The sequence below is a fragment of the Cardiocondyla obscurior genome, linkage group LG10, assembly GCF_019399895.1.
Source record: "Cardiocondyla obscurior isolate alpha-2009 linkage group LG10, Cobs3.1, whole genome shotgun sequence".
In the NCBI taxonomy this organism is placed as follows: domain Eukaryota; kingdom Metazoa; phylum Arthropoda; class Insecta; order Hymenoptera; family Formicidae; genus Cardiocondyla; species Cardiocondyla obscurior.
In genome coordinates, this window is record NC_091873.1 from 7,161,416 (window position 1) to 7,186,500 (window position 25,085).

Sequence of the window (25,085 nt, forward strand, 5' to 3'; positions counted from 1 at the left end):
TATGAATCAAAATACAAGACTTTGTTTCGAGATGTATATTTTATTAGAAAATTACTCGTGCATAGTCCGCTGACATTTTCATGAAGAAGACGTAATAGAAAAAAAACCCTGCAGAGATAGAATAAATTGTTTAAATTGTCCTATCGTCGATGTGATATTATTTCTCGTTTTTTTTTTCCCTTCTCTGTTTTCACGACTTTGTTTCTTTCGATATATGGCTCAGTTGCAGTACGTCGCAAAATGTTTTACCTGTCGGTTAATAAAGTGAACATCTTGGTTGTTGCGTAGCGAATCATTAGCTATAATTTCTAGCAATGAAAGTTTAATGCCGATAGACAATGCGGTTAGTCAAAAGTAATGTACTTTTTACAGTGTATTGTCTACTATCCCCTGTCAAACAGAAATAACTTTACATACTTGGTTGAATATTGATTTTTACATTCTTTCTATCTAAATGTACAGGTAAGAAAATTAATTTAATTCTTAGACGAAAAGGTAAAGATAGTTTATTATACAGAATGTTTGTATAAGTAATATTAAAAAGTACAATACTAAAACAGGGAAGTTGAGGTAATTAAGCGCCGTTAAATAAAGGTTTTATAAATAAATACTTAGTACAAAATATAATATTGCAAATTATAAAAAAAAATTATCGTTCTAGTCGAGTTTTTTTTTTAATGAATCTAGTGTCGCATTTTAATTATTTATTCATATCACAATTTTTATATTATGCGTCGTTAAATAAAGGTTTTTATAAATAAATAGTACAGAATATAATATTGCAAATTATAAAAAAGAATTATCGTTTTATTCGAGTTTTTTTTGGAATGAATCTCTAGTCTCGCATTTTAATTATTTATTCATATCACAATTTTTAATATCAATGAAAATTTTTAGTAAAAATTATTTAAATCTCCAAAAGTTATTTTGCTGAATGACAAGGTATTAAATTTATTTCTACATCGTACATGCGTTTTTATTAATGTGTCTGGTAATAACATATAAATGTGAACAATTGCTGTTTGTTAATCATGTTGCTACTCTTGCGTTTGATGCAGCAAATTGAAAACTGAATATGACATCTTGAGCAACTGCAAAAAAAATTGTAAATGTATTTTAAATTGTTTGAAATAATTGTAATATTTAATATTAATATTATATCTTAATTTTTTTACTGACGGCTACGAACGATTCGAGATTCATCGTGATTATGTACGCGCTAGTAAATTCAATAGGAGTCATCGCGCGTTTCATAATTAATAAGAGATCCCTTTTGCTGCTATTGTTAAGTTCCGGCCATTCCGTGTTATAAATGCTATTTATCAATTCGAGACTCTAAAAATTAATTTAATACATGTAACGTTTTTTCGAGTAGAAAAATATATACATATATGCATATCTTCTAAAATAGTTAGGAAATATCGTTTGATAATAATTCTTGCATGAAATAAAATTTAGCAGTATCTGATACGCAAGTGTAATATTACTTTAAATTTAATTTTTTTACAGCGCGCAGCGCCTTGAATTGCGTGGGGTGAGCGGGGTGAGCGGAGTGAGCGGGGCAGTGGAGCAAGGAGTGGGGGAAGTGCGAAGCGAGCGCGCTGCCTTCCCTCCTTCCTCCATTCCTCTGGCGACGATCAAGCGAACGACACGTGCAAGGAAGGTGCTTCTTACGTACGAAAAGTAACGCGCTCATCTAACGAAAAAGAACGTAACCCGGTACGGATCGACTCTACGACGCGTGCTCTATACGCAGAGAGCACCGACGACAACATTTTCGTATCACTGAGGTAAGTCGTAACCTGACTCGTACGTTAAATATGTTCGCCTCTCTCGCGATTATTTTAAGTATATTTAAAGTGATCTTTTTTATTAAAGCTGCGTAGCGAGCGAGCGGGGACGCAGGGACAACGGCGTACGTAACTCACGCGACGCAAGCTTCCTTCCTCCCTCCCTCTGCCCCAGCCGAAGGTCGAGTCGAGGCACGCAACACCGAGCGGAGCTGAGATTGAGTCGTCGCTTTGTGTGTACTGGTAGACGACGGAGCTGATGCCCGCGCTTGACCTACAACAATCTCGCAACCTGTGCTAAGGACAACGGCGTGCATAACTCGCGCGACGCAAGCTTCCCTCCCTCCTCCCCCTGCCCCAGCCGAAGGTCGAGTCGAGATACGCAACACCGAGCGGAGCTGGGACGAGTCACCGCTTTGTGTGTACTGGTAGACGACGGAGCTGATGCCGCGCTTGATCTACAACAATTCCGGTGCCCGTGGTAAGGACAACAGCTTAAAAAGCACGCTGTATATTTTACGAATGATTCAATGAGTGTCTCTTGTTCTGTTTCAGATGGGGTTAAAGTACCGCACGCCGATATGGTTGAATGAACGAACCTCAGCCTGCTCGTTGTCTGTCTTTTAATCGGAGGTGCCGAATAGTAACGCGGGCGATGTTTCGCTTCACGAAGTAGGATCGCGGGTACTCTTTAATTGCGTCGCTCGTAAATGTACTCGGTGCTTAGCTCTCGCGATTATAAATTCACTTGGCCGCGTTCGCGGGTGTCCAGTGCGTGTAAAGATGACTCGACACGTCCCATCTGAGTGGAGGAGGAGGCTCAGGAAGGGCATCCTGCTTCAGCGGAGCAACGCCTTGGTAAGAATTATTTTTTATTGAATTAAATTGAATTTTTTTATTAATAATATTACTTTGAACGTTTCTATAATTTGTTTTATTTGTATTTTTGCAGGATGATCGCAGCTGCACTCCTGTAACTCCGCTGCTGCGCTTCGAATCGGTGAGTAAGAAATAATTATTTTTATCCAGCGTTATGATATCAGCGTTGGGGTGCGAAATTATGACAAATATATTAACAAAGACATATTATATTATTAAATAAATTAATAAAGAAAAAAAGAAAAACTATAAAACCGTTTAAAGTTAAACAAATTCAAGATTAATCTGCTTTGAAAAAAAATTAGCTTCGTGAAACTTCTGCAATATTAAACTCTCCCATGCCGATAGTTAGTTTCTCGCCAGCAACAGATTGTCGATAATTGTACAGGTCGAGCTTATCGAATCGTCGCACTGAGTGTATTAAATTAAATTCTATTTATTTGTCCTGTAAAATATACCTTTAACTTAACTTTGTTTCCAAACCAGCAGTAGTTGAAAATCTGTACTAGCATAACACTCGTGTACGAAACCAGTGCCACGAAGCTCACAAAGTCGGTCGTCATAGCTAGTCGATATAAATTTGAACAGACTACTAACATGCTTACGGGAAACTGGGCAGCAATTACTTTTGCAAAGAGATTATTCACTGTATACGCGTACCTGCAATAAAATTAAAAAAAAAAATTATTAGATTATATATTTCAAAACTTTTTAAATTATTTGTAAATCGTGAAATATTCTTGACTGCTCTTTTGCACCTTTGGTGTCTTAGTTAAATTTTATTTTAACCTTAACGTAAAATTCAAGAGGAATTTAATTAAGTTTTCTAACTACATGTATGTATGCATATAAAAAAAAAAAAAGCGTGAAGTAGAAATATATTTTATGCATAAAATTGATTAAGTAACCTAACTCAAAGATACGATTGTGATGAGAAATGCAGTCGCGTAGAAAACTCTCGTCGTCTTTAACTTTAGTCAATCGATATCCCAAGATTTCGAACTGGCAGCATATGTGCTGCAAGAATCCGCAAAGTAAGCTCTCGGAAGATACATTTACTATAGCAGAGTCGTACATGGCTATTAATTGATGAGTATATACAAAGAAGTATACAGTGGGAGATGAGTAGTCGAACGGTATCCATGCTTTAAACGTTAAATTTCTTTCTTTGAGGTCCGTAGAAACGGACATTAATATCATCGCCGCCACCGACATCATAACGACGGTTAAATATCTCCGAGTATTTCGTCTACGTACATAAAATTTAATTAAACGAGACATAATATACGTTATCAAATTATGTAATTAAAAAGGTATTAATAACGTGAGATATTTTTATGCTACAATTACTATCGATAAATCGTAAAAACACTTAGAAAAATTCTGAGACGATATTTATAAAATATATCGCAGATCGAGTGATTTAATCGCGTAATCTGATCGCGGCACTTACTTTATAAAGTACTCGAACTTCTCCTGTATTATTTTTTCACTCGAGTCACATGGCGCGAAAGGTTTTTCCGTAAGGATCTTTATTAGATCCAAGAAATTTTTACGGTAGATCCATATATAAACCTGTTTGTAGCCCGCTACTAATATCGTTAACATCATGTATAACGTGTCGGTAAATTCGTCGGAGTTGTCGACATTTATTATGATATTTATAAATTGAGAAAAGACACATATGTACGCTGTTGAAATCAGATACGCTGCGAAAGTCTTATAAATTATATGTTTAAACATCGACGTCCACGTAAGTGGCTGCCAGAATCCAGCGACCGAACAGACCGTCAATGTATATTTTAGCATATTCTGAGTTTCTTTTTTTTTTATAATGCAAATTAATCTACACAATTTGGTGACAGCATTGCATTATTGTTAATCGTATTAGTTGAAATACGTTTCTTAAAAAAAAAAATAGAAAAAAAAGCAATTTAAATAACTTAAAGAAACATTTTTTTTTTAATTTATAAAAAAATATAGTGCGGTACACACAATGTCGATTTAAAAATTAATTATATAAATTTCTGTATTATTAAAATTTTTTTTATACGTACATGTAAGACACTTACAAAGATTTTCCGATTAATTTGCACTATATCATCTGTCTGGCTCAGTTTCTTATTACATTACAAAGCGTAACTTAAACAGGAGTGTTCACTGCTCACATAATTTTCAGCATATGTTATTTGATTAAATTTTGAATTTTTTTTTCTTTTTTTCTTCTCAAACGCGCAACAATAAATCAATCAAAATGTCTATTGAATCTCTCGAGGATTTTCTAATAGTGATATTTCTACTTGTTCTACGCGTATTTGTACACGTATTTTTCTATCATTATTATAATAGGAAGGTAGAACGACATTCTCGAGTTATAATACTTTCATGAGTCAAGACGCAAGATTTTTTTGTTTCGAAATGTATATTTTATTAGAAAATTATATTATGCATCATCTACTAGTATTTTTATAAAGACGACTCGGTAGAAAAGACAGGTAGAGATAGAAATAAATTCCGCAAATTGTTCTCAATGTGATATTATTCCTCTTTTTTTTCTTTTTTTTTTCTCTGTATTTCCACGATTTTTTTTCCTTTGATATCGCACGGTTGCAATGCGCTGCAAAATATTTTTACCGCCGGTTCGCAAAGTGAATATCTTGGTTGTCGCGTAGTTAATCATTAGTTATAATTCATAGCAATGAAACTTTAATGTTGAGAGACAGTGCACTTAGTCAGTCGTAAATGTACTTTTTACGGCGTATTGTCTGCCACTCGCTGTCGAAACGTAGATATATGTATAACATATTTTATTGAATATTGAGTCCTACGTACATTTTCTCTGTGAATATGCATATGACGCAAGTAAAAAAATTATTTTGCACCGAAATGGCAAGGTAAAGATATTACATAATTATTCATAAAATCGAGAATAAATATGTGATAATTAAATTTAACATTAAATTACAAACGTTGATATTTTTATCCACTGTAACGTTCACGTAAATGTTCGTTTTATTATGATTTTATAAATAGAAAAATATGGTAAATTACGAAAAGAAAGTCATATTGTACGTTTAAACTTTTTTTTTTTTTTAATTGTTTGAATTTTATATTTTAAATGCTTGTTAAAAATATTATAAATTTTAAATCTTATTATTTGAAATTAATCTTTGACGTCTTGGTAGCGACTTTTTAAAATTTGTAAAAATTGTTATGCTAATTAACAAGATATCAATATTTATTTCTACACTTTTTTTATTTCTATTCGTGTGTTTTTTAATAAAATATACATGTGAACAGAGTCGTTACTATTCTTGCGTTTGATGTAGTAAATTGAAAACTGAATATGACATCTTGAGCAGCTAGAAAAAAAAATTATCAATGTATTTAAATTATTCGAAATAGTTTTAATATTTAATAATAGTATTATTGATTAATACTGACGGCTACAAACGATTCGAGATTCATTGAGATTATGTACGCAGCAGTAAACTCGATAGGACTCATCGTGCGTTTCATCATTAACAAGAGATCCTTTTTGTTGCTATTATTCAGATCTGGCCAGTCTATATTAAAAATGCTATTTATCAATTCAGCACTCTAAAATTGTAATATTTTTTGTGCAACATTAATGAGAAGTATAATATTTGTAATCGTGTCAGTTATTACGTGTTAGTTAATTAGTTCTCGGCCCCTAAGCTTACTGTTGTCTTGGGCAATTTTTAAGAGATTAATATATTTATTAAATAAAAATATACCTGCAGCTTGACTTTGTTTCCGAACCAGCAGTAGTTAAAAATTTGCACTAACATTACGTTAGTGTACATTACCAAGGCGAAAGCGCTCACGAGATCGGTCACCATTGCCAGTCGAAATAAATTCGAGCACACCACTAACATGCTTACGGGAAACTGTGCAACGATTATCTTTGCAAACAGATCATTTACCGAATACGCGTATCTGCAATAAGTATAAATATTCTACGTAACATGACGTAGACGTTATATGTAGTTAACATTTTATTAATTTAATTACTCTGTTAGAAAAATTAACAGACATTGTTTCTAATCTATAAATCTATATATTGTAGATTAATAAAAGCTTTTTAATTAAAAAAAAAAAGAAAAAAAAACAACCCAAGCGTAAAAAGAAAAGTTATTTTAAGCACAAAGTCGTGTAAATGGTCTAACTCAAAAATACGGTTGTGATGAGAAATGCAGGCGCCTAAAAGATTTTGATCATCCTTGACTTTCGTCAATCGATGTCCCAAGATTTCGAACTGGCAGCATATGTGCTGTAAAAATCCGCAAAGTAAACTCTCGGAGGACACATTTACTATAGCAGAGTCGTACATGGCTATTAACTGATGAGTGTACACAAAAAAATATACAGTGGGAGATGAGTAGTCGAACGGTATCCATGCTTTAAACGTTAAATTTCTTTCTTTGAGATCCGAGGAGATAGACATCAATATCATCGCTACGACTGCTATCATAACGACAATTAAATATCTCCGCGTATTTCTTCTACATAAAATAATAATTTTATTAGATTAATTTTTCTATCGATGCCTAACATAAAGCTAAATAAATATTCAAAGAAGCAAGCCAAAGTATTTATAAAATTTATATTCGAGTAAATCGGTTAATTCTTTTTAAGCTCATTGTCATACTTACTTTATAAAATACTCAAATTTCTCCTGAATCTCTATTTCGATCGCGTCACATGGTGCGAAAGGTTTTTCCGTAAGCATGTTTATTAGATCCAAAAAATCCTTACGGTAGATCCATATGTAAACCTGTTTGTAACCCGCTACTAATATCGTTAACATCATGTATAACGTGTCGGTAAATTCGTCGGAGTTGTCGACATTTATTATTATATTTATAAATTGAGAAATCACACATATATACGCTGTCGAAATCAGATACGCCGCGAAAGTCTTGTAAAATATATGTTTGAACATCGACGTCCACGTAAGTGGCTGCCAGAATCCAGCGACCGAACAGACCGTCAATGTATATTTTAGCATGCTTCAAGCCTTTTTCAATGCTAATTAAACGCAATTTGCTATTAACATTACAATATTCATATAAGGCACTTGCACGAAATTTTTTTTTTATTAACTCGCACCGTTTCTGTCTGCTTCTGTACCGTCCATCACGTTATCGGGTCAAATGTAAACTGCTCGCGTCATTTTTAGTTATACTACTTGATTAAATTTTTATTTCGTCGGCTCCTCAAGCAATAATGAACAAGAATCTATTGTTACTTCTCGATAATTTTCCAACTGTGATATTTTTTACTCGCTGCATAACTACCCACGTCTCTGTTATTATTTTAATAAGCGAAAACGTTCTTGAGAAATAATACTTTCACGAACTTAACGTAAAAGATTGCTTCGAGATGTATTTTTTATTATAAAATTATATCATGTGTCGTTTTGTGAATATTTCTGTGAAAGCGACGGCATAGAAGAGACACATAAACGTAAAATAAATTCTTCAGACAGTCTTTAGTGGGACATTATTTTTTCTCTTTATTTCCATAATTATTTTTCTCTCAGTACGGTCCAATTACAATATATATTATTAAATATTTTTACTGCCTGTTCAGGAAGAGAGGATCTTGGTTGTCGTTTAAGTGAATTATTAGCTATAATTTAAAGCAATGAAACTTTAATGTTGATAGAGTCAACGCACTCGCGATCAGTCGATAGTATCACGTTTTTTTCACATAACGCTGTCTATTATCTGCCATTATATGTATATCGAGATATTATTAAAGTTATACGTATGCACTTTCTCTAACCAACCGCTGGTGAAATTATTTCGCACAATAGTAGAAGTTACGCATGCAAGATGTTTTAAATGGAACATGCTCTTAGAAGTAAGCTTAATAAATTTAAATCACGATAATGAATTAACGTATGTATTTTTGTCATATATATGTATGTTGTGGCATCGTAAGATATAATAAGAATTTTGATTTATAAATTATATTTCTTGCTGAGAGCGCTTCAGTAGATTGTACGCTGAATATGACGCTTTAAGTAACTGTAATAAAAATTTAAATTAAATTCAATGTCACTTAAAATGTTTGTGAAAAATATTAAGCATAGTTTTATAATGCAACAAGGTTTATAATACTGACGGATACAAATGAATCAAGATTTAATGTGATGATAACGGCACTGTTAAATTCAACGGGTATCATCGAGCGCCTCATAATTAATACGAGAATTTTTTTACTCTTATTATCAAGCTTCTGCCACTCCATATTATATATGCTATTCACCACTCCGGTACTCTGCAAGTAAATTTTTTTGTGAGATATCGCACTAAAAATGTACAACACATAAAGTATGTTGCGCGATATAATGCTTTATTTTCGTCTTTAAATGTAATTATAATTTAGAAAATTTAAATTTAATTTAAATTTAAATAAAATTAAATAAAATTTTGAAAAACTAATTAATTTATATATCCATATATACAATTATGTATAAATATAAAATAATATACGGTTAAATTACTTTTAATTTAAGTTCGTTTCCAAACCAACAATAGAGGAAGATCTGCGACAACATACAAGCTGTGTACATTATCAGTGCGAGAAAACTTCCATTAATCTTTGTAATAGAAATAGAAGCCAATTTATATAAATTAGCACACACCACCAGCATGCTCACTGCAAACTGCAGGGCGATAATTTTGGCGAATCTTCGATTCACCATATGCGCGTATCTACGATTTAATAAAATAATTTAGTCTGTTCTCCGTGCGTAGCTTGTAAGATTTACTTGTCGATCTCATTGGACATCTTCAACGCACACAAAGAAGAGAAGGCACATATAAATGGAATTATTGTAATAAAAAATTTTTAGGCTAGTATAATTAATTTGAGAACTAACTCGTATATACGGTTGTGGTGACGTATGCAGTCACGGAGACTGTGCCGATCGTGTAAAATTTTAGTCAATCGATATTCCAGGATCTCGAGTTGGCAACAAATCTCTTGTAAAAGTCCGGCTACCAAGCTGTCGCACGCGACGTTAACAGCCGCGGTAATTGACATACCTATCATTTGGTGAGCGAAAACGAAGTAAAATATAACGGATTGCGTGTAGTCGAATGGTATCCATGCTTTGTACGTCAAATGTCCTTTCAAAAAGTCCATAAAGATGGCATTTAAAATTATGAGTATAACTGTTAGTTGAACAAGACCGTAATACCAGAAGGCGTATTTCCTATAACATATATTTTGATTATAAAAATATTGAAATAATGAGTATGTAAAATTACTATGTTAAAACACTTGCTTTTTTTTTCCTAAAAAAAAAAAAAAGCATTTACTTGTCTGTTACTTACATTGCTATATTTTCCTTGAATTATGTTAACTATTTATATATATGTTGTTTGTGAGATGATTTACAAGCATTGGAGGAATGTAAAATAATTTATTCAGAAAATGATCAAATCGTGCCAAACGCAACATACTATGAGGTGTTAAACTAAATGAATAAAACATAAAATATAATTACTTTCTAACGTATATCGACACAACGTATTTAATTAGCGCAATAATAAAGCTAAAGTTTTTGGATTATTTGAAAATGATTATTAAGTGACGATTGATGCTCGCTTGCGTAATCTCAGAATAATACTTACTTTATCATCTTATTATATTTTCGTCGAATTACTTCTTCGTGCTCTGCCGACGGTTTGAAAGACTCTTTAGTAAGATAATTTATTATCGTCACAACGTGCTTCTTAGTTATCCACATTGCGATTAATTTATAAGTCCCGCAAAATACCGTTAACGTCATATATATATTTTCACTTATTTCAGCGAAGTTATCAATATTAAACGCAATATTCATAATTTGCGATAACGTAAATGTAGTTATTAAACAAATTAGAAATATTCTATAACTACTATACAATATATATTTCCGCGGCGAGGTCCATGAAAGCGGTTGCCAGCATCCGCTGATCGTGCAGAGCAAAAGTGTAAATTGCAACACGATCATTTGACCTTTTTTTTTTTTTTTTTTTTTAATTTAATCTCGTCTGCATATAACCTACGTAAGTTATTCATCGTGTTAAGGTAGAATAAAACTTTTATGACAGTACATATATTATATAATACACATAAAAAAATAATAATCTCTCATACTTACGAAGTACGCGATTAATCCTCGCGGTAAATTTTTTTTCGGAATCACATTAAAGCGTCTCCTACGAATATTACGTAAAGTAATTATGTAACTAAATCACGTATTTGCCCGTTAAATCACGAAGCAAATTTTACGAGAGGACGAGATGTTACCCAGAAAAGTCTATAGTCTCGCGATACTACTTTCTGACAGTGGTATCTCTTCGCTAGGGACCCTTTTTCCTATCTCTATTTTATCGTAACTACTATTATCGTAATAGTGATGTTGCGACGGCGCGGAATATTATTTTTATGAGCTGACGTATAGATGAGCTGCAATTTTTGTCACGCGATGGGGTAGAGAACATTTCCACAAGATAAAAAGGCGGGGTGTGTGTACTTTCGAAAGTTTATCAATATGGGACCATAGGTCTCTAAGTTACTCTTATAAAGTATTCACGCGCGTTACTTATTCTAATATTAATAAATAACGCTTTTTTTTTATTGCTATCGCTCGACAACGTTGGACATGTCGTCGCGTATTGCGTTGTACACGCCAACTTGTATTGTATTTTCAATTGTTGGTGGAATATGTATAAATATCGGGGGGAGGGGGAGGAGGAAGGAAATTATAAAAATCTAATCGTGACTTAACTTCAACGATAATGTCTATTTTTGTGTATTATTACATGTCGATAATTAATATACTTGAGTAACTATGAGGAGAAAAAAAAAATGCTGCGCAATACTGAATTCATTAGCAACTTTAACTATATGGCAATGTTAATTTGGAATGTATACATATACTATAAAATAATAGAGCTACAGTTAATTTTGTAAAAAATCTTTTCTTTTTTTTTTTTTATAAAAATTGCACAGAGGGTTTTTCATTATAAATACAATTATTAATCTTGGATTATATTAACGTTATTGTGAGTGTATTAATACATTGAAAAGGGAGTATGACGTTTTAAGTACCTAGAAAAATTATAAAATTTATTGAATACGCGTTATTTATCTGTAAAAAAAAATATAATTTCTTGCACACACCGTTACGAAAGAATCTAGATTCGCTGGCATAATATCTCCACTCGTAAATTCGATTGGAATTGTAGCACGATGCATGATCATTAAGAGACCTTTCTTTATGTTGTTACTGAAAATCGGCCATTCCAAATTGTAAATGCTGTCTGATAATTGAAGACTCTGTAAAATTGTAATCAAGAGTCACATATTTTATACTTTATTTCACATCATAAGTAACGCGCACCAATTTTGGAACACTTTAATTTCTTTCGTGTTATCTTTTATATTATTAAGAAATTTTTTAACGACGACGATTTACTGTAAAAAGCTTTATTTAAAAGACACAACAATTAAAAAAAAAAATTGTTCCGAAATAGGTGCCTTTACTTTAATAAGTGTAAAAATATCGATTGAGTTTATTAGAATTACTTTTAACTTCACTTCATTGCCGAACCAGCAGTAATAAAAAATCGGAGCCAGAGTGCAAGCCACTGCCATAACATTTTGTACGTAGGAAATGCTATCGGATGATTTTAAAGCCATATTAACTAAATTAAAACACATTATCACCGTAATCATTGCAAATTCACTGGGAACTATTTTGGCAAAGTTATCGTTCAACATATACGCATATCTAAAATTACAAATAATAGTTTCGATGTGTCTATCAATTTTTTTTGAAGTCCTTGTATTTAATCAATTACAATTTTATCTTTGTTTCTTTTTAAAAATTTTAAACAATACTTGTTTAAAGTAGAAACTTTTTTTTTGAGCATTATTCTTAGTTATAATTAAAGATTCTAAATTACAGCGACAAAAAAAAAATAATTTTAATAACATTAATTAAAAAAAAAAATTTTTTGAAAATGCAATTGTAAGTCAAAGTCATTAATTTCAGAAACAGAAAATACTTACTCAAATATACGTATATGATGACGTACGCAATCGCGTAGATTTCCTCGGTGATTCGCGATGTTCGATAAACGATATTCTAGAATTTCAATTTGACAACAAATGTGCAACAATAATCCGCAAATTAAATTGTCACACGTGGGATGGACAAGACCGATACATATCAGGGTCAATAATTGATGAACGTACGCAAGATAAAATAATGCCGATATTGAACGATCAAAGGGTAACCATGCTTTATGCAATAAATCACCATTTTTTAAGTCCGTGAATATTGATAGTACAATCATGTAAAAAGCAGTTATAAAAACGAGAATTAAAAAACCTAACGTGTTGTTCCTAAAATTAATATAATATTTAAATAAAATTTTAATATGACAAAAATAAAAGGTATCTTTAAAATTTTATAACAATTAAAGATTTATTTCTTCTTTAGCATTTTGTAAAATAAGAAATTTTAAATTAACATTTTTTTCCCGGCGTATAAATAATTTTTTAATAACATTAATATTTATTAAGTAACTACAAAGTAACGTTAGCAGAAAAACATTTAAGTTAACGAAAGTAACTTACGTTATTCTCTTGTCAAACTTTTCTCGAATCATGATTTCACTCAGATCCATCGGCCGAAATGGTTCCTGAACTAGGTTATCGATTAATAATATAATATTACCGTGATTTATTCGTAGAATAATTGCCTTGTAACACGCCAAAAGCGAAATGACGGTATTGAACAAAGCGTCGCCAGATGCGTCAATATCATCGGCGTTTAATATCATCTCCATTATTTGAGTCATTGCGAATGTATATAAAATTAGAATTATCGACGACGAGTAAATATTATACATGTATCTAAGCAGCGAGGTCCACGATGGTGGTCGCCAGCATCCTGCGACCGCTAAAACTGTGAGTGTTAGTTTCATGACAGGCATTTCGCTTTTCTTCCCCACATCCCTTCTCAAAATCCATTTGCCCAACATCAATCACTGTTCCGATCAACGTGTTTACTCATTTACAAGTTTCAATTATAATTAAGCACTGATAAGAAAGCAATAACTGATAGGTAGACTGAGATTTTCAACATACATATAAGTATAATTAATATTTATAATATTTATAATATAAAAAAAATTAATATTTAACTATTTATCTTTATAATAAATTAATTAATAATTAATTATAATTATTAACGACATATTAATGAGTAAAAAAAATTACGTCGCGCACTTTACAAAATTATTTTATTATTTCGTGCTAAAACGTATAAGTAACTCTTTTTTCTTTTTTTTATATATACATTTAACTTACGAGAAATTTAATAAACTGGTAAAAAAGTTTTTCGGCTAAACACTTTCGTATTTGAATTCAGTATTGCCGCACGTTGGGCGAAAAGTCAAGTGACGTTTCAGGAAATAACAAATCCATAAGGTGTATAGTCTTTCAATTCGATGGCGATATTTCAACTCAACTTCCCCCTTCGTATGAAACCTACATTATTACCGTAATAACAGACTTGCAATATTGTTCCTCTTGCGAAATAATACATTGAGAAGTGACATTCTTTCACGAAATAATACTTTTATTGCAAACTTGTATAATATATTGCCATTTTTACGGAGACAATCGCGAAGCACATATGCAATCAAATGCAGAGAGAAATAAATTCTTAACGTCGTCATCAATAGAGCAACAGCCGCGGGTTATTTCCGAGATACTTGATACAGCTTTTTTTTCCTTTCTTGCTGCTCATGTAATATGAAATACTTTATTTATCACGATCGATCGACGTTGCTATATTGTTTTATAATACAATGGAAAAGTACAAAAAAAAAAATAAATTTCTCGAATTCTAGTTAACCAGCGACTTTAACCCGTTGTATAAAATAATCTATAGAGTCGGTTTAATTAAAAGTGATACTGTCACATTTTTATTGTAATATCTACGATATATTATTATATATTTACAATGTTGTGATACCGTGTACTTTTAAGGATACAATTTTATTTTACTTTATTTTATTTTTTTAAATTAAATTATGTGGAAAGTATGAAAAGTTACATTAATTATTTTTATATTACTAAATCATGCAGATTTAATCTAATTATTGTAAGAAACGCCACAATGTTTCACGTTAAAAATAATTAAACATTTATTCCATACAAATAATTTATATACATATGTATAATAGTTTAATGACTACATTTTATTTCCATACTTCTTACATTTTACTTTGTAATAAAAGTCTATAAATAGTTCTATTATTAGTAGACGTTATAAGAACATATTTGCAAAAGTATTAAAGTCAAGTCTGTTAAGACATATTTTTGACGAACATTAAACGGAGAATTCTTTGTTATAAAAACATTTATTACTCTTGTGCTTCATTAATGGTTTTGCGAATGTATTAATACATTAAAAATCGAATATGATGTCTTAAGCACCTAATTATAAAGTTAACAAAATTTATAAATTAAAACGTATGTTAATTATCTGAAAAAAAATTAAATTATTCAAGTATAATATACAAACCATTACAAAAGAGTCCAGATTCACCGGTATAATATCTGCACTGGTAAATTCAATTGGAATTGTAGTACGATTCATCATCATTAACAGACCTTTTTTTACATTGCTGCTCAAACTTGTCCACTCCAAATTATAAATACTGTCCGATAATTGAATGCTCTAGAAAATTATATATAATATTATCAAATTAAATGTACAAATAATTATTCTACGTTTCCTTCGTTTTGTAGTGCAATGACGATATTGTAGCATAGTAGACAAAATAATCGATTTTTTAAATACCTTTATTTCGAACGAGCGAATTAAATAAAATAATCTTAAAATTGAATTTAATTTATTAGAATTACTTTTAATTTAATTTCGTTGCCGAACCAGCAGTAATAAAAAATAGGAGCCAGGGTACTAGCCACTATCATAATATCTTGTATATAAGAAACTGCGTCGGACGACTTAAAAGCCATGTTGACTAAATTATAGCACATTACCACCGTGATCATTGCGAACTCACCGGGAACTATTTTCGAAAATTTATCATTCAGCATAAATGCGTATCTAAAAATCCAGAGAACATTTTCTATACATATATTTACTAATTTTGTCGCACATAATATATACGTACAAAAATGCGTTACAGTTTGATAAATATCTTTGTGTTCTATAATTTTTTTTTATTGCAAATTCTGCATTAAAAAAAAAAAAGTTTATTTAAAGTGGCGGCTTTATTCCTCACTATTTTTTTTTATTATAATCGAAGAATTTTAATTGTAGAAAATAGATAGGAATAAAACATTTCGCGATTAGAAAGAACTTACTTAAATATATGTAAGTGATGGCATACGCAGTCTCGTAGATTTTGTCGGCCAGTCGCGATGTTCGATAAGCGATACTCTAGAATTTCAATCTGGCAAGAAATGTACAGCAATAATCCGCAAATTAAGTTGTCGCACGTGGGATGAACAAGACCGATACAGATCAGAGTTAATACCTGATGAGCGTACGCGAGATAAAATAACGATGATGTCGAGTAATCAAATGGAACCCATGCTTTATACATTAAAGATCCATTCTTGAAATTCGTGAACAGTGATAGCGAAATCATGTAGAAAACAGTTATTAAAATGAGGATTAGGTAATCTAAAGTATTATTCCTATAAAATTAATAATATTTTCAAAATGTGTAATATAATTTACGTAGTACATTTCACTTATTTATTACGACAATAATAAAATTTATTAAGCAATTGTTAATATTTTATAAAAAATAATTCAAGTGCGTTTTAAATAATTAAAATACTACGGTATCTATTTTTAATATCCGGCTTGAATATTAATAATAATATGACGTGACCTGACTTCACTTACGTTATTCTCTTGTCGAATTTTTCTCGAATTATGATCTCATTTAGATTCGTCGGCTTGAATGGTTCTTTGACTAGATCGTTAGTCAACATCGTTATACCGTCATGATTTATTCGTATAACGATTGCCTTGTAGCATGCCAGAAGTGAAGTCACAGCATTGAACAATAGGTCGCTAACCGCGTCAGTATTGGCAGCATTCAATACGAGTTCCATTATTTGGCTCGTTGCGAATGTGAATAAAATTAGAATGATCGCCGCCGAATAAGCGTTATATATCGCGTGTTTAAACGGCGACGTCCACGATGATGGTCGCCAACATCCCGCGACCGCTAAAACCGCGAGTGTTAATTTCAAGACAGGCTTTTCGCTTCTCTTTCCAACATCACTTCTCAACATCCACTTGTCCAACATCAATCACTGTTTCGATTAACGCACTTACATTTATTTTTATAAGTTCTAATTGTAATAATATTTTAATAAGGAAAAAAAAATCGATAGATTGATTTTTTTAACATGCATATCGCATTTGCACGTATAATATTTTACTTTACTGCGTTACAATTAAAGAAAAAAAAAATTGCTTAATTGTTTATCATTAGGAATAATTGCTAATTAATTGCTCTTCAGATAAATAATTGTGCAAAATTAAATTTAATAATAATAACAAGAATAACGAGTGAAAAAAGCACGTTACATATTATACGATAATATTGTTGCATTTAATTAAATTAATATTTCTTTTCAAACATTAAACTTACAAGAATTTTATTTGGCCGGGATAATTCTTAATTGACACTCGCGAAGTTTTAATCGAGGGTTTGTGCACGTTGTGTGACACGTCAAATAATGTTTTAAGAGAACAGCAATCTTGTAATATATCTAGTCCCATAATGTGGTATAGTCTTTTTAATTCGATATAACATTTCACTCAATTTCCCTCTTCATATGTATATGTACGTGAACCCTATGTTATTATCATAATAACAGATTTACAACGATCTTTCTCTTGCGAAATAATATATCGCAAAGTTATATCCTTCCGCGAAATGATGCTTTTATTGTAGAATCGTAAGTACGACATGTCGTTATTTTTACGGTGACAGTTGCGAAATAAATAAAAAAAAAAAAAGTCAGATATACAATCAAATGTATAGAAAAATAAATTCTTGACGTTGTTATCAATAAAGCAGTAGCATTTCCGAGATGCTTCTTGGGGTACGATTTTTCCTTCGCTGTAGATCTAATATTTTATTTACAACTGTCGGCAGCGTTTGAATATTGCTTCATACATATACAGTGCATTGGGAAATTGCGAGAATTTCATCAAATTCGAGTTAAGCAACGACTATAAGTCGTTTGAATAAAACATTAATATCATCTATAGAGCCGGTTAAAAGAGTCACTGTCAGATTTTTTATTTTAATGTCCGTAATTGTTGAAATATTATTATTAAAAAAAAAAATATTTCTCTTACAAAAAAGCAGTGATATCAAATTATATAAAACGTAAAAATCAAAATTGCTGTTAATAAGGATTTGTTAATAAATTCGCGTTCGCATTATTAAGTACAAATTAAAAAAAAAATTTTTAATAAATGCACCGTTGATTTTACTATTGACATAACGATATTTTATACATATTTTTATTATATTTTGATTACATATATGCAGTTGCATTGCAAAGCAACATATTACATTTATATTACTTTTCTTTTATTCGCACTAATAAACTGTACGCGGAATACGATGTTTTGAGCAACTGAAATAATAAAACGTATCTAATAATAATTTAATTAATACACAGATTTTATTTCAATTTAATACGCACGTAAATATAACGGATGTCACACGACACTAAATTAATCATACGAACCGTCACAAAAGAGTCCAAATTCAAGCTGATAATATGTGCAGTAGTAAATTCAATAGGCGTTATCGTGCGCTTCATAATTATTAGGAGACTTCTCTTAACATTGTTGCTCATTATTGGCCACTTTATTTGAAATACACTATCCGCTAATTGAACGCTCTAAATAAAAATCAGACACATTTAAATTAAACGTCTAAAGTTATATGTGCGTATACGATAATCAGACAAACCTTCGACTTGATCTTATGTCCAAACCAGCAGTATATAAATATTTCAGTTAACATGCAACACGTAAATCCAATTAACCCAATACTGTCTGTGTTTAACGACGATTGGCTCAGTTGATACAAATTGGAGCATATTATCAACGTGCTTATTATAAACTGTAATCCGATTATTTGTGAGAATTTTGCATTTACTAAATACGCGAACCTGCAATATAAAAATTTTCTTTGTTTTACAAGATGTCCAAAAAATACAAAATTACATGTATGTACGTCAGTTACATTATTATTAAAAAAAATTACTGACTCAAATATATTGTTGTGATGGCGTATACAGGAACGCAAGATACTTTGATTATCTAAGATCTTTTTTAAACGGTGCTCCAAAATCTCAATTTGACAATACACATGCATTAAGAATCCACATATGAGCGTGTCGCAGGCGACGTTCACGCTCGCGCAATAAAATGTGCTTATAAATTGATGAATGTACGTAATGCAAAACAGCATGTACGACGAGTAATCGTACGGTACCCATTCTCTATACGTTAACTTTCTCTGCCTGAAATCGGTGAGCAACGACATGAAACTCATAAACGTCCATGACGTCGCGATCAAAATCGAATAGCGCAGCGTGTTGGATCTAGAAATTAATGTTTCAAGAAAAATTATCACTCACGTCCATGTATCTATCCCTAAGAGCTTAATTACACGTGGTAGGGCACCTTGTGTATGTATATTGTATAGTTACCGTATTATTTTATCAATTTTTTGACGGATTCTCAACTCGCCTGGATCCAGCGGTTTAAATGGCTCCTCGTCGAGTGTAATAATTAACGTTGTAATACTGCTATAATTCAGCCACATTATTAGTAACTTAAAACCAGAAACCGATACGTTTAAAGCCATATATAAAATATTAGTAAAATCATCGGGATTGTCAACGTTCAACAAAAGGTCCATGAATTGTAAAAAAGCGAAGATATATAAAATGGTAATTATAAATATCCTGTAGAGATTATAAACGGTGCGTCTGAACACCGAAGTCCATGATAACGGTCGAAAACAGCCAACGAACGTGACGATTAAAAACGTAAATTTTAAAGCTTGCATCTATATTCTCTTGTTCAAATAAAGCATGAGAATATACTCGCGCAAACTGTAACTGTATGTTACCGAGCTGTATCGTTTTAATAATTTTAATAATTCGGAAAGATTTCCAAGCGACAGTTGTTATTTAAATAATTTTGGCTCGACGGATTCTCTCTCGAACGGGATATAAAACGCAGAAACATTACTTCTACGGAGTGAACTTGAAAACGTCTATAGACTGAAAACCCTGCGACGGGATTCTCCGGCAATAGGCGATGTTCCTCTTCGATTTGCATTATTGATATATAAATTCGAAGCAATTTTCTTTAGAGTGGCGTTTACGTAAAACAGTAAAATAAAATTATATGTGTATAAAGGAACAAAGTTTTACTTTCGGTATAGGAAAAAGAGGGCGATTCTTATAAATACATCAATAAGCTATAAGATAAAAATAATGTTTTCGATTACGGTAATTTGTACTATACCCTCGGACTCGGAGTTGACGGTATTAATCGCGATGACGGGTACCGTTTAGGCACGTTCGCCGTTGCCCAACCGGTTCAATAACATGTCGACGCTTCGCGCTTTACGCAGTATCAAATATAAAATTATTAATATACATTTATATTCAGTACTGTGTATAAAAATATTTTTTTTAAGTATAAACTGGCATAACGTACGTATAGTATACACATATGTATTTTTTTACTCCTACTAATGAAAAGAATTAATATTAAAATCAATTATAGTAATTATGAAACTACAAACTTTTTATAATTATCATACATATGCATATCAAACATTAATTTTATTTATACTTCAATTTCTATTATTCTTGCACTCGCGTTAATAAATTATAGACAGAATATGAAGTTTTAAGCAACTGAAATAATAGAAAAGGTTTTAGATTTTAGAATTTAGCAACGGATATGTGGAAATAAAATCATTAATTTTTTACTCACTGTCACGAAAGAATCCAAGTTCATGGTTAAGATATATACAGTGGAAATTTCAATAGGTTCCATTGAACGTTTCATAATTATTAATAAGCTCTTTTTAATATTATTATCCACGAGTGGCCATTCCATTTGAAAAATGCTATCTGTTAATTGGAGGCTCTGCAAAATAATACGCGAAATGTTACATTTTTTAAAAATTATTTTATTCGATCAGACGTACCTTCAGCTTGACTTTGTTCCCAAACCAGCAATATATAAATATCTGTGTTAGCATGCAGCACGTATACATAATTAATGAAAAATGATCTGTATTCAAAGTTGATTTAGTTAATTGATATAAATTTGAGCAAATTATCATCATACTTGCCATAAACTGAAATCCAATTATTTTTGTAAATTTTATATTTACTATCTGCGCGAACCTGCAATTAAAATTGCGTTATCAAAGAGCCATAAAAATACTAAAGTAACACTTAACAGATTTAACTAATAATAAAGCCGATAAAAATAAAACTTTCCAACGTAAAAATGATAACTAACTCAAAAATTCGATTGTGATGGCGTACGCAGTAACCCATAGTAAGTTGATTGCTTAAAATTTTCTTTAGACGATATTCTAATATCTCGATTTGACAACATATATGCATCAAAAATCCACACATAAGGCTATCTGTTGCAACGTTCACGACAGCGCTGTGGCATGCGCTTAACATTTGCTGAGCATACGTTAAGCAAAATATTACGTAAGACGAATAATCGTACGGGATCCATTCTCTATACTTGAGCCTTTTTTGTCTAAAGTCAGTGAATATCGAAGACGAAATAACAAACGTGCACGTTGTTGCAACCAAAGCTGAGTATCGAAAGGTATTGTTCCTAGAAAGTGACTAAACAATTAAGTTGATATTATTTGTATCAAAAAAAATATAAGTCAATTTAAAAAATATTTTTATGGACAATATATAGTATAAGAGAAAAAATGTTATAAATAAAATTGATACTTTGCAAAGAACAATAATTAATTACCGATAAATAATTTATTAAAATATTATACATATTTACCGTATTATTTTATCATATTGTCGTCGAATTTTCATCTCATTAGTGTCTAATGGTTTAAATGGCTCTTCGGTAAGATAGTTAATTAACGCCACAATGTTCTCATAATTTAGACACATGATAAATATTTTGTAGCATGAAGCTAATATGGTCAGCATCATATTTATATTGTTTGTAAAGTCATCGGGATTGTCGACGTATAAAATAATATCCATAATTTGTAATATTGTAAATGTATATAACATAGTAATTACGTATAATCTGTAGATATTATAAACTGTTCGTTTAAATAACGACGTCCACGATTGTGGTCGAAAACATCCAGATATCATGACAATCGTATATGTCAGCTTCAGAATATGCATTTTATCGGAATATGATTATCACTTTAACTTTGAGAGACCAAAAAATTAAATAAAATTTGATTACGTTAATATGTATTTTTAATGTTACATAACGCGCTATCAACTTTTTGGCCGATTATTAAATTCTTTGATCAATATTTATTGCTCCCGAGATAACTTTAGGCTGATAAAATCTCTATTTCAGGAGAAATAAAACGAAATAATATAACTTGACGAGAATACACTGTTATAGAAAGTCTATAGACTTGTGACGCTACTTCGCGAGGGTAACAATACTTTTCACTGACATTTCCTACTTTTACTTTTGAATATTTAATACTTGCATAATCTTTGTCATGTCAAATTTACAATGCTCCCTTTTAATGCAACGTTTCAGCAAAACAATTGGTCGATTTATTTCAATTAACATACAATTTTTATTATACAGAATATGTAAAATTTTCATTGATAAATCGATATGCATATAGAACAAAGTTTCAATGGAGTAAAAAGAACAGAAAAAATTCTGCATAGGTACGTTAATAAAACATGAAATGCGAGCTTCGGTGATATCTTAATATTTTTTTTTTTTCTTGACAAAAAGAATCGGAGAGATAAACGAAATATTTTATATTTTTTTTTTATCTTCCCGAGAGGAAAATTTATTAAGTGTAACCCAAATCTCAGTTCGCGAGTTCACGTCGTTGTAATTAATTCCACTTTTTAAATTAATATCAGAAAAGGTAATTTTCTACTGATAAAATAATCAACAAAATTTTAACTTAATTCTAAGAAACTTTAATAATTTAATTAAGAATAATATTTTATTAAAATCATATTTAATTTAAAGTAATTATTTTATTTAATAATAATTAAAAGAGCCAGGGGGAAAGGTTCTTTAAAATCCTATTAATAAAAAAATTTGTGTGAATAATTGTAAATTTGTGTGTTTAAATTTAATTTTGTATTATTTAATAAAAAAAATCAGAGACGCGAAAAAATGTAAAAGTCTCTTGCATTGTAAGATACATATTGTTTGCCATTTCGGTGTGCCATGATTTAACTCCAACGCATTGGTATAATCTGTTCAAGTCAAGTCTTCCACGTTTTGTTTATTTTTTACGATAACACGTAAAGGTGAGCGGCGTACGTGCCGCGCGCGAGCCACATTCCCCCCACTACCCCCACCCACGCTCTGTTCTTGTTCAGCGGTCGAGTTATACGTACGTACGCAGCACGTGCTCCGTACATATTAAATACCTACGTACAATCGACGGGCCAGGGGCACGTAATCTGGCGTGGATCACCTTCCTAAATTAATTGTGCGTACCGGCGTGTACATCCTTTCGATGTAAAGTAAGTTAAAACCACGTGCACACATCTCACGCGGTGATCACGCGAAACGTATAAGTATGTGCCGGCCGGTCGGCTGCGTAAAATACTTTTAGTGTACGTAAAAATATTAGATGACGCGAATTGAACTTCGGGATCGTTATCGTGTACTTGTCGGGAATCTGTGAAGTGAATACTTCACGTAAAATAATTGTAATTGCTTGTAACGCAGCACGTTTAATTTTCGTTATCTTTTCTAACCAAATATGACTTTTTTTTGGTTTCAGATAAAAATCCAAGAGAAGACCTTTATCCAAGAAGCACTAGCCTAACTTCCTGGTTGGAGTGACCAGTTCTGAGAGGAGGAGGAGGCCTAGGAAAGGCATCCTGCATCGGCGGAGCAACCCATTGGTAAGAATCAATTTTTTTTTCCTTGTCGTTCTTTAAATTTATTTTGTATTATTTAATTAAAAAATCAGAGACGCGTATAATTTTTTTTTTTTTTTCTAAATAATTATTGAGATGTCTACAATTTAATTTTTTTCATTTATTTGTTACAGATCAAACACTCCGCCGCCATCGTATCTGTGAGTCGCATGCTTTCTTTTTGTAGAAATTATTAGCAAATTCGGGTGGGAAAATATTTTTATATGAACCGCGGCACAATTACATTAGGCTACGATATAAAATAAATATTTAATAAAATAAAATATTAATGCATCGCGCCGGTGACCCAAAATAAAAAAGCTTATAAAATAGTATAAATAAAATAAAATAAAAATTTGGTGAATTTTTATATATTTTGTCCTAATTAAAATTTCACATATCAATGTAAATTGCATACATTTGTATGGAATTTACTTTGATATTATTACAGCTCAGCACTTCTTTGGATTTTTATCTGAGCGGAACGAGAATTCTGCTTAGATAAAAATCCGAAGGAGCAAAGTATCGTATCCGCCGATATTATACGAACCGCAGCCGGGGTTCGTCGTTTCGCGAATTTCGTAAAGTATTCGGGCGGATTTTTTCGAAATACGATTTTCTTTTAAACGCGAGTGCCCAAATTTTCGCGATTGTAAAATCACGGTCGGGGTGTTCGCGAGTTTCCAACGCGGAAGGATGACTCGACACGTCCCATCCGAGAGGATGAGCAGGCCCAGGAGGCATCCTGCATCGGCGGAGCAACTCTTAGGTAAGAATTAATTTTTTTTTTAAATTTGTCATTTTATTAATTTTTTTTTTAATTTTTTTTATTCAAATATTAACTATTTTCAACATGTCTACATTAATTTTTTTCTTCTTATGTTACAGTCACCGGCAGAATTCTTCAACTCCGCTGATGCTCATGCAGTTCGGTGAGTCGCATGGTTTCGTTTTTGTAGTTTTTGATTGAAGTCTCGTAAAAAATAGCGCGCGCATAGTTTCTTCTAGTTTAAATAAAATACAAGACACGTCTCTTAAAAATACTACAATATATTGAACGTATTATAATCAAGCTAAAAGCAGTTTTATTTAAAACTTTTATGCTGTATAAAATTCTAATTAACTAGT

At 31.4% G+C, this 25,085-nt stretch overlaps 7 protein-coding genes and 1 long non-coding RNA gene across 14 annotated transcripts; 1 reads left to right on the forward strand and 7 right to left on the reverse strand.

Moving 5' to 3' along the window:
- Nucleotides 1-41: 41 nt before the first annotated feature.
- Nucleotides 42-4,932, reverse strand: LOC139105962 (odorant receptor 94a-like). Of its 3 annotated transcripts, XM_070662345.1 has the most exons (6): nucleotides 4,727-4,932; nucleotides 4,123-4,573; nucleotides 3,583-3,918; nucleotides 3,128-3,329; nucleotides 1,180-1,335; nucleotides 42-1,091 (listed from the first exon to the last, which is right to left on the reverse strand). In XM_070662345.1, exons 2-6 carry the CDS (start codon nucleotides 4,476-4,478, stop codon nucleotides 1,038-1,040), a joined length of 1,104 nt encoding a protein of 367 aa, XP_070518446.1. In that variant the 5' UTR covers nucleotides 4,479-4,573; nucleotides 4,727-4,932; the 3' UTR covers nucleotides 42-1,037. The 3 variants fall into 3 exon arrangements, with proteins under 3 accessions (XP_070518446.1, XP_070518447.1, XP_070518448.1); XM_070662346.1 differs by lacking the exon at nucleotides 4,727-4,932 and having other exon boundaries at nucleotides 4,123-4,705; XM_070662347.1 differs by lacking the exons at nucleotides 42-1,091; nucleotides 1,180-1,335 and having other exon boundaries at nucleotides 2,929-3,329.
- Nucleotides 1,573-24,934, forward strand: LOC139105983 (uncharacterized). 2 transcript variants are annotated; one of them, XR_011546270.1, is made up of 7 exons: nucleotides 1,573-1,790; nucleotides 1,879-2,271; nucleotides 2,346-2,648; nucleotides 2,743-2,790; nucleotides 23,819-23,942; nucleotides 24,092-24,726; nucleotides 24,846-24,934. It is a non-coding gene; the product is annotated as an uncharacterized lncRNA (long non-coding RNA). The 2 variants fall into 2 exon arrangements; XR_011546269.1 differs by having other exon boundaries at nucleotides 1,573-2,271.
- Nucleotides 5,978-7,500, reverse strand: LOC139106145 (putative odorant receptor 71a). The gene is made up of 5 exons (XM_070662707.1): nucleotides 7,346-7,500; nucleotides 6,790-7,195; nucleotides 6,428-6,649; nucleotides 6,114-6,269; nucleotides 5,978-6,031 (listed from the first exon to the last, which is right to left on the reverse strand). Exons 1-5 carry the CDS (start codon nucleotides 7,498-7,500, stop codon nucleotides 5,978-5,980), a joined length of 993 nt encoding a protein of 330 aa, XP_070518808.1.
- LOC139105980 (odorant receptor 46a-like) lies at nucleotides 7,226-10,847 on the reverse strand. The gene is made up of 3 exons (XM_070662378.1): nucleotides 9,583-10,847; nucleotides 9,205-9,415; nucleotides 7,226-8,978 (listed from the first exon to the last, which is right to left on the reverse strand). The coding sequence occupies exons 1-3, from the start codon at nucleotides 9,846-9,848 to the stop codon at nucleotides 8,793-8,795; spliced, it is 663 nt and encodes a 220-aa protein (XP_070518479.1). The 5' UTR covers nucleotides 9,849-10,847; the 3' UTR covers nucleotides 7,226-8,792.
- On the reverse strand, nucleotides 10,929-13,874 carry LOC139105968 (odorant receptor Or2-like). Its single transcript, XM_070662366.1, has 5 exons — nucleotides 13,338-13,874; nucleotides 12,768-13,103; nucleotides 12,282-12,486; nucleotides 11,877-12,032; nucleotides 10,929-11,804 (listed from the first exon to the last, which is right to left on the reverse strand). The coding sequence occupies exons 1-5, from the start codon at nucleotides 13,742-13,744 to the stop codon at nucleotides 11,754-11,756; spliced, it is 1,155 nt and encodes a 384-aa protein (XP_070518467.1). The 5' UTR covers nucleotides 13,745-13,874; the 3' UTR covers nucleotides 10,929-11,753.
- On the reverse strand, nucleotides 14,780-17,082 carry LOC139105969 (odorant receptor 43a-like). The gene is made up of 5 exons (XM_070662367.1): nucleotides 16,654-17,082; nucleotides 16,104-16,439; nucleotides 15,639-15,843; nucleotides 15,295-15,450; nucleotides 14,780-15,206 (listed from the first exon to the last, which is right to left on the reverse strand). Exons 1-5 carry the CDS (start codon nucleotides 17,061-17,063, stop codon nucleotides 15,150-15,152), a joined length of 1,164 nt encoding a protein of 387 aa, XP_070518468.1. The 5' UTR covers nucleotides 17,064-17,082; the 3' UTR covers nucleotides 14,780-15,149.
- On the reverse strand, nucleotides 18,072-19,867 carry LOC139105959 (odorant receptor 46a-like). 4 transcript variants are annotated; one of them, XM_070662335.1, is made up of 5 exons: nucleotides 19,497-19,867; nucleotides 19,053-19,388; nucleotides 18,752-18,953; nucleotides 18,525-18,680; nucleotides 18,077-18,410 (listed from the first exon to the last, which is right to left on the reverse strand). In XM_070662335.1, exons 1-5 carry the CDS (start codon nucleotides 19,856-19,858, stop codon nucleotides 18,354-18,356), a joined length of 1,113 nt encoding a protein of 370 aa, XP_070518436.1. In that variant the 5' UTR covers nucleotides 19,859-19,867; the 3' UTR covers nucleotides 18,077-18,353. The 4 variants fall into 4 exon arrangements, with proteins under 4 accessions (XP_070518434.1, XP_070518436.1, XP_070518433.1 ...); XM_070662333.1 differs by having other exon boundaries at nucleotides 18,072-18,410; nucleotides 18,752-19,388; XM_070662334.1 differs by having other exon boundaries at nucleotides 18,327-18,680.
- On the reverse strand, nucleotides 20,667-22,545 carry LOC139105977 (odorant receptor 46a-like). The gene is made up of 5 exons (XM_070662374.1): nucleotides 21,859-22,545; nucleotides 21,337-21,672; nucleotides 21,017-21,218; nucleotides 20,800-20,955; nucleotides 20,667-20,720 (listed from the first exon to the last, which is right to left on the reverse strand). Exons 1-5 carry the CDS (start codon nucleotides 22,218-22,220, stop codon nucleotides 20,667-20,669), a joined length of 1,110 nt encoding a protein of 369 aa, XP_070518475.1. The 5' UTR covers nucleotides 22,221-22,545.
- Nucleotides 24,935-25,085: the final 151 nt, after the last annotated feature.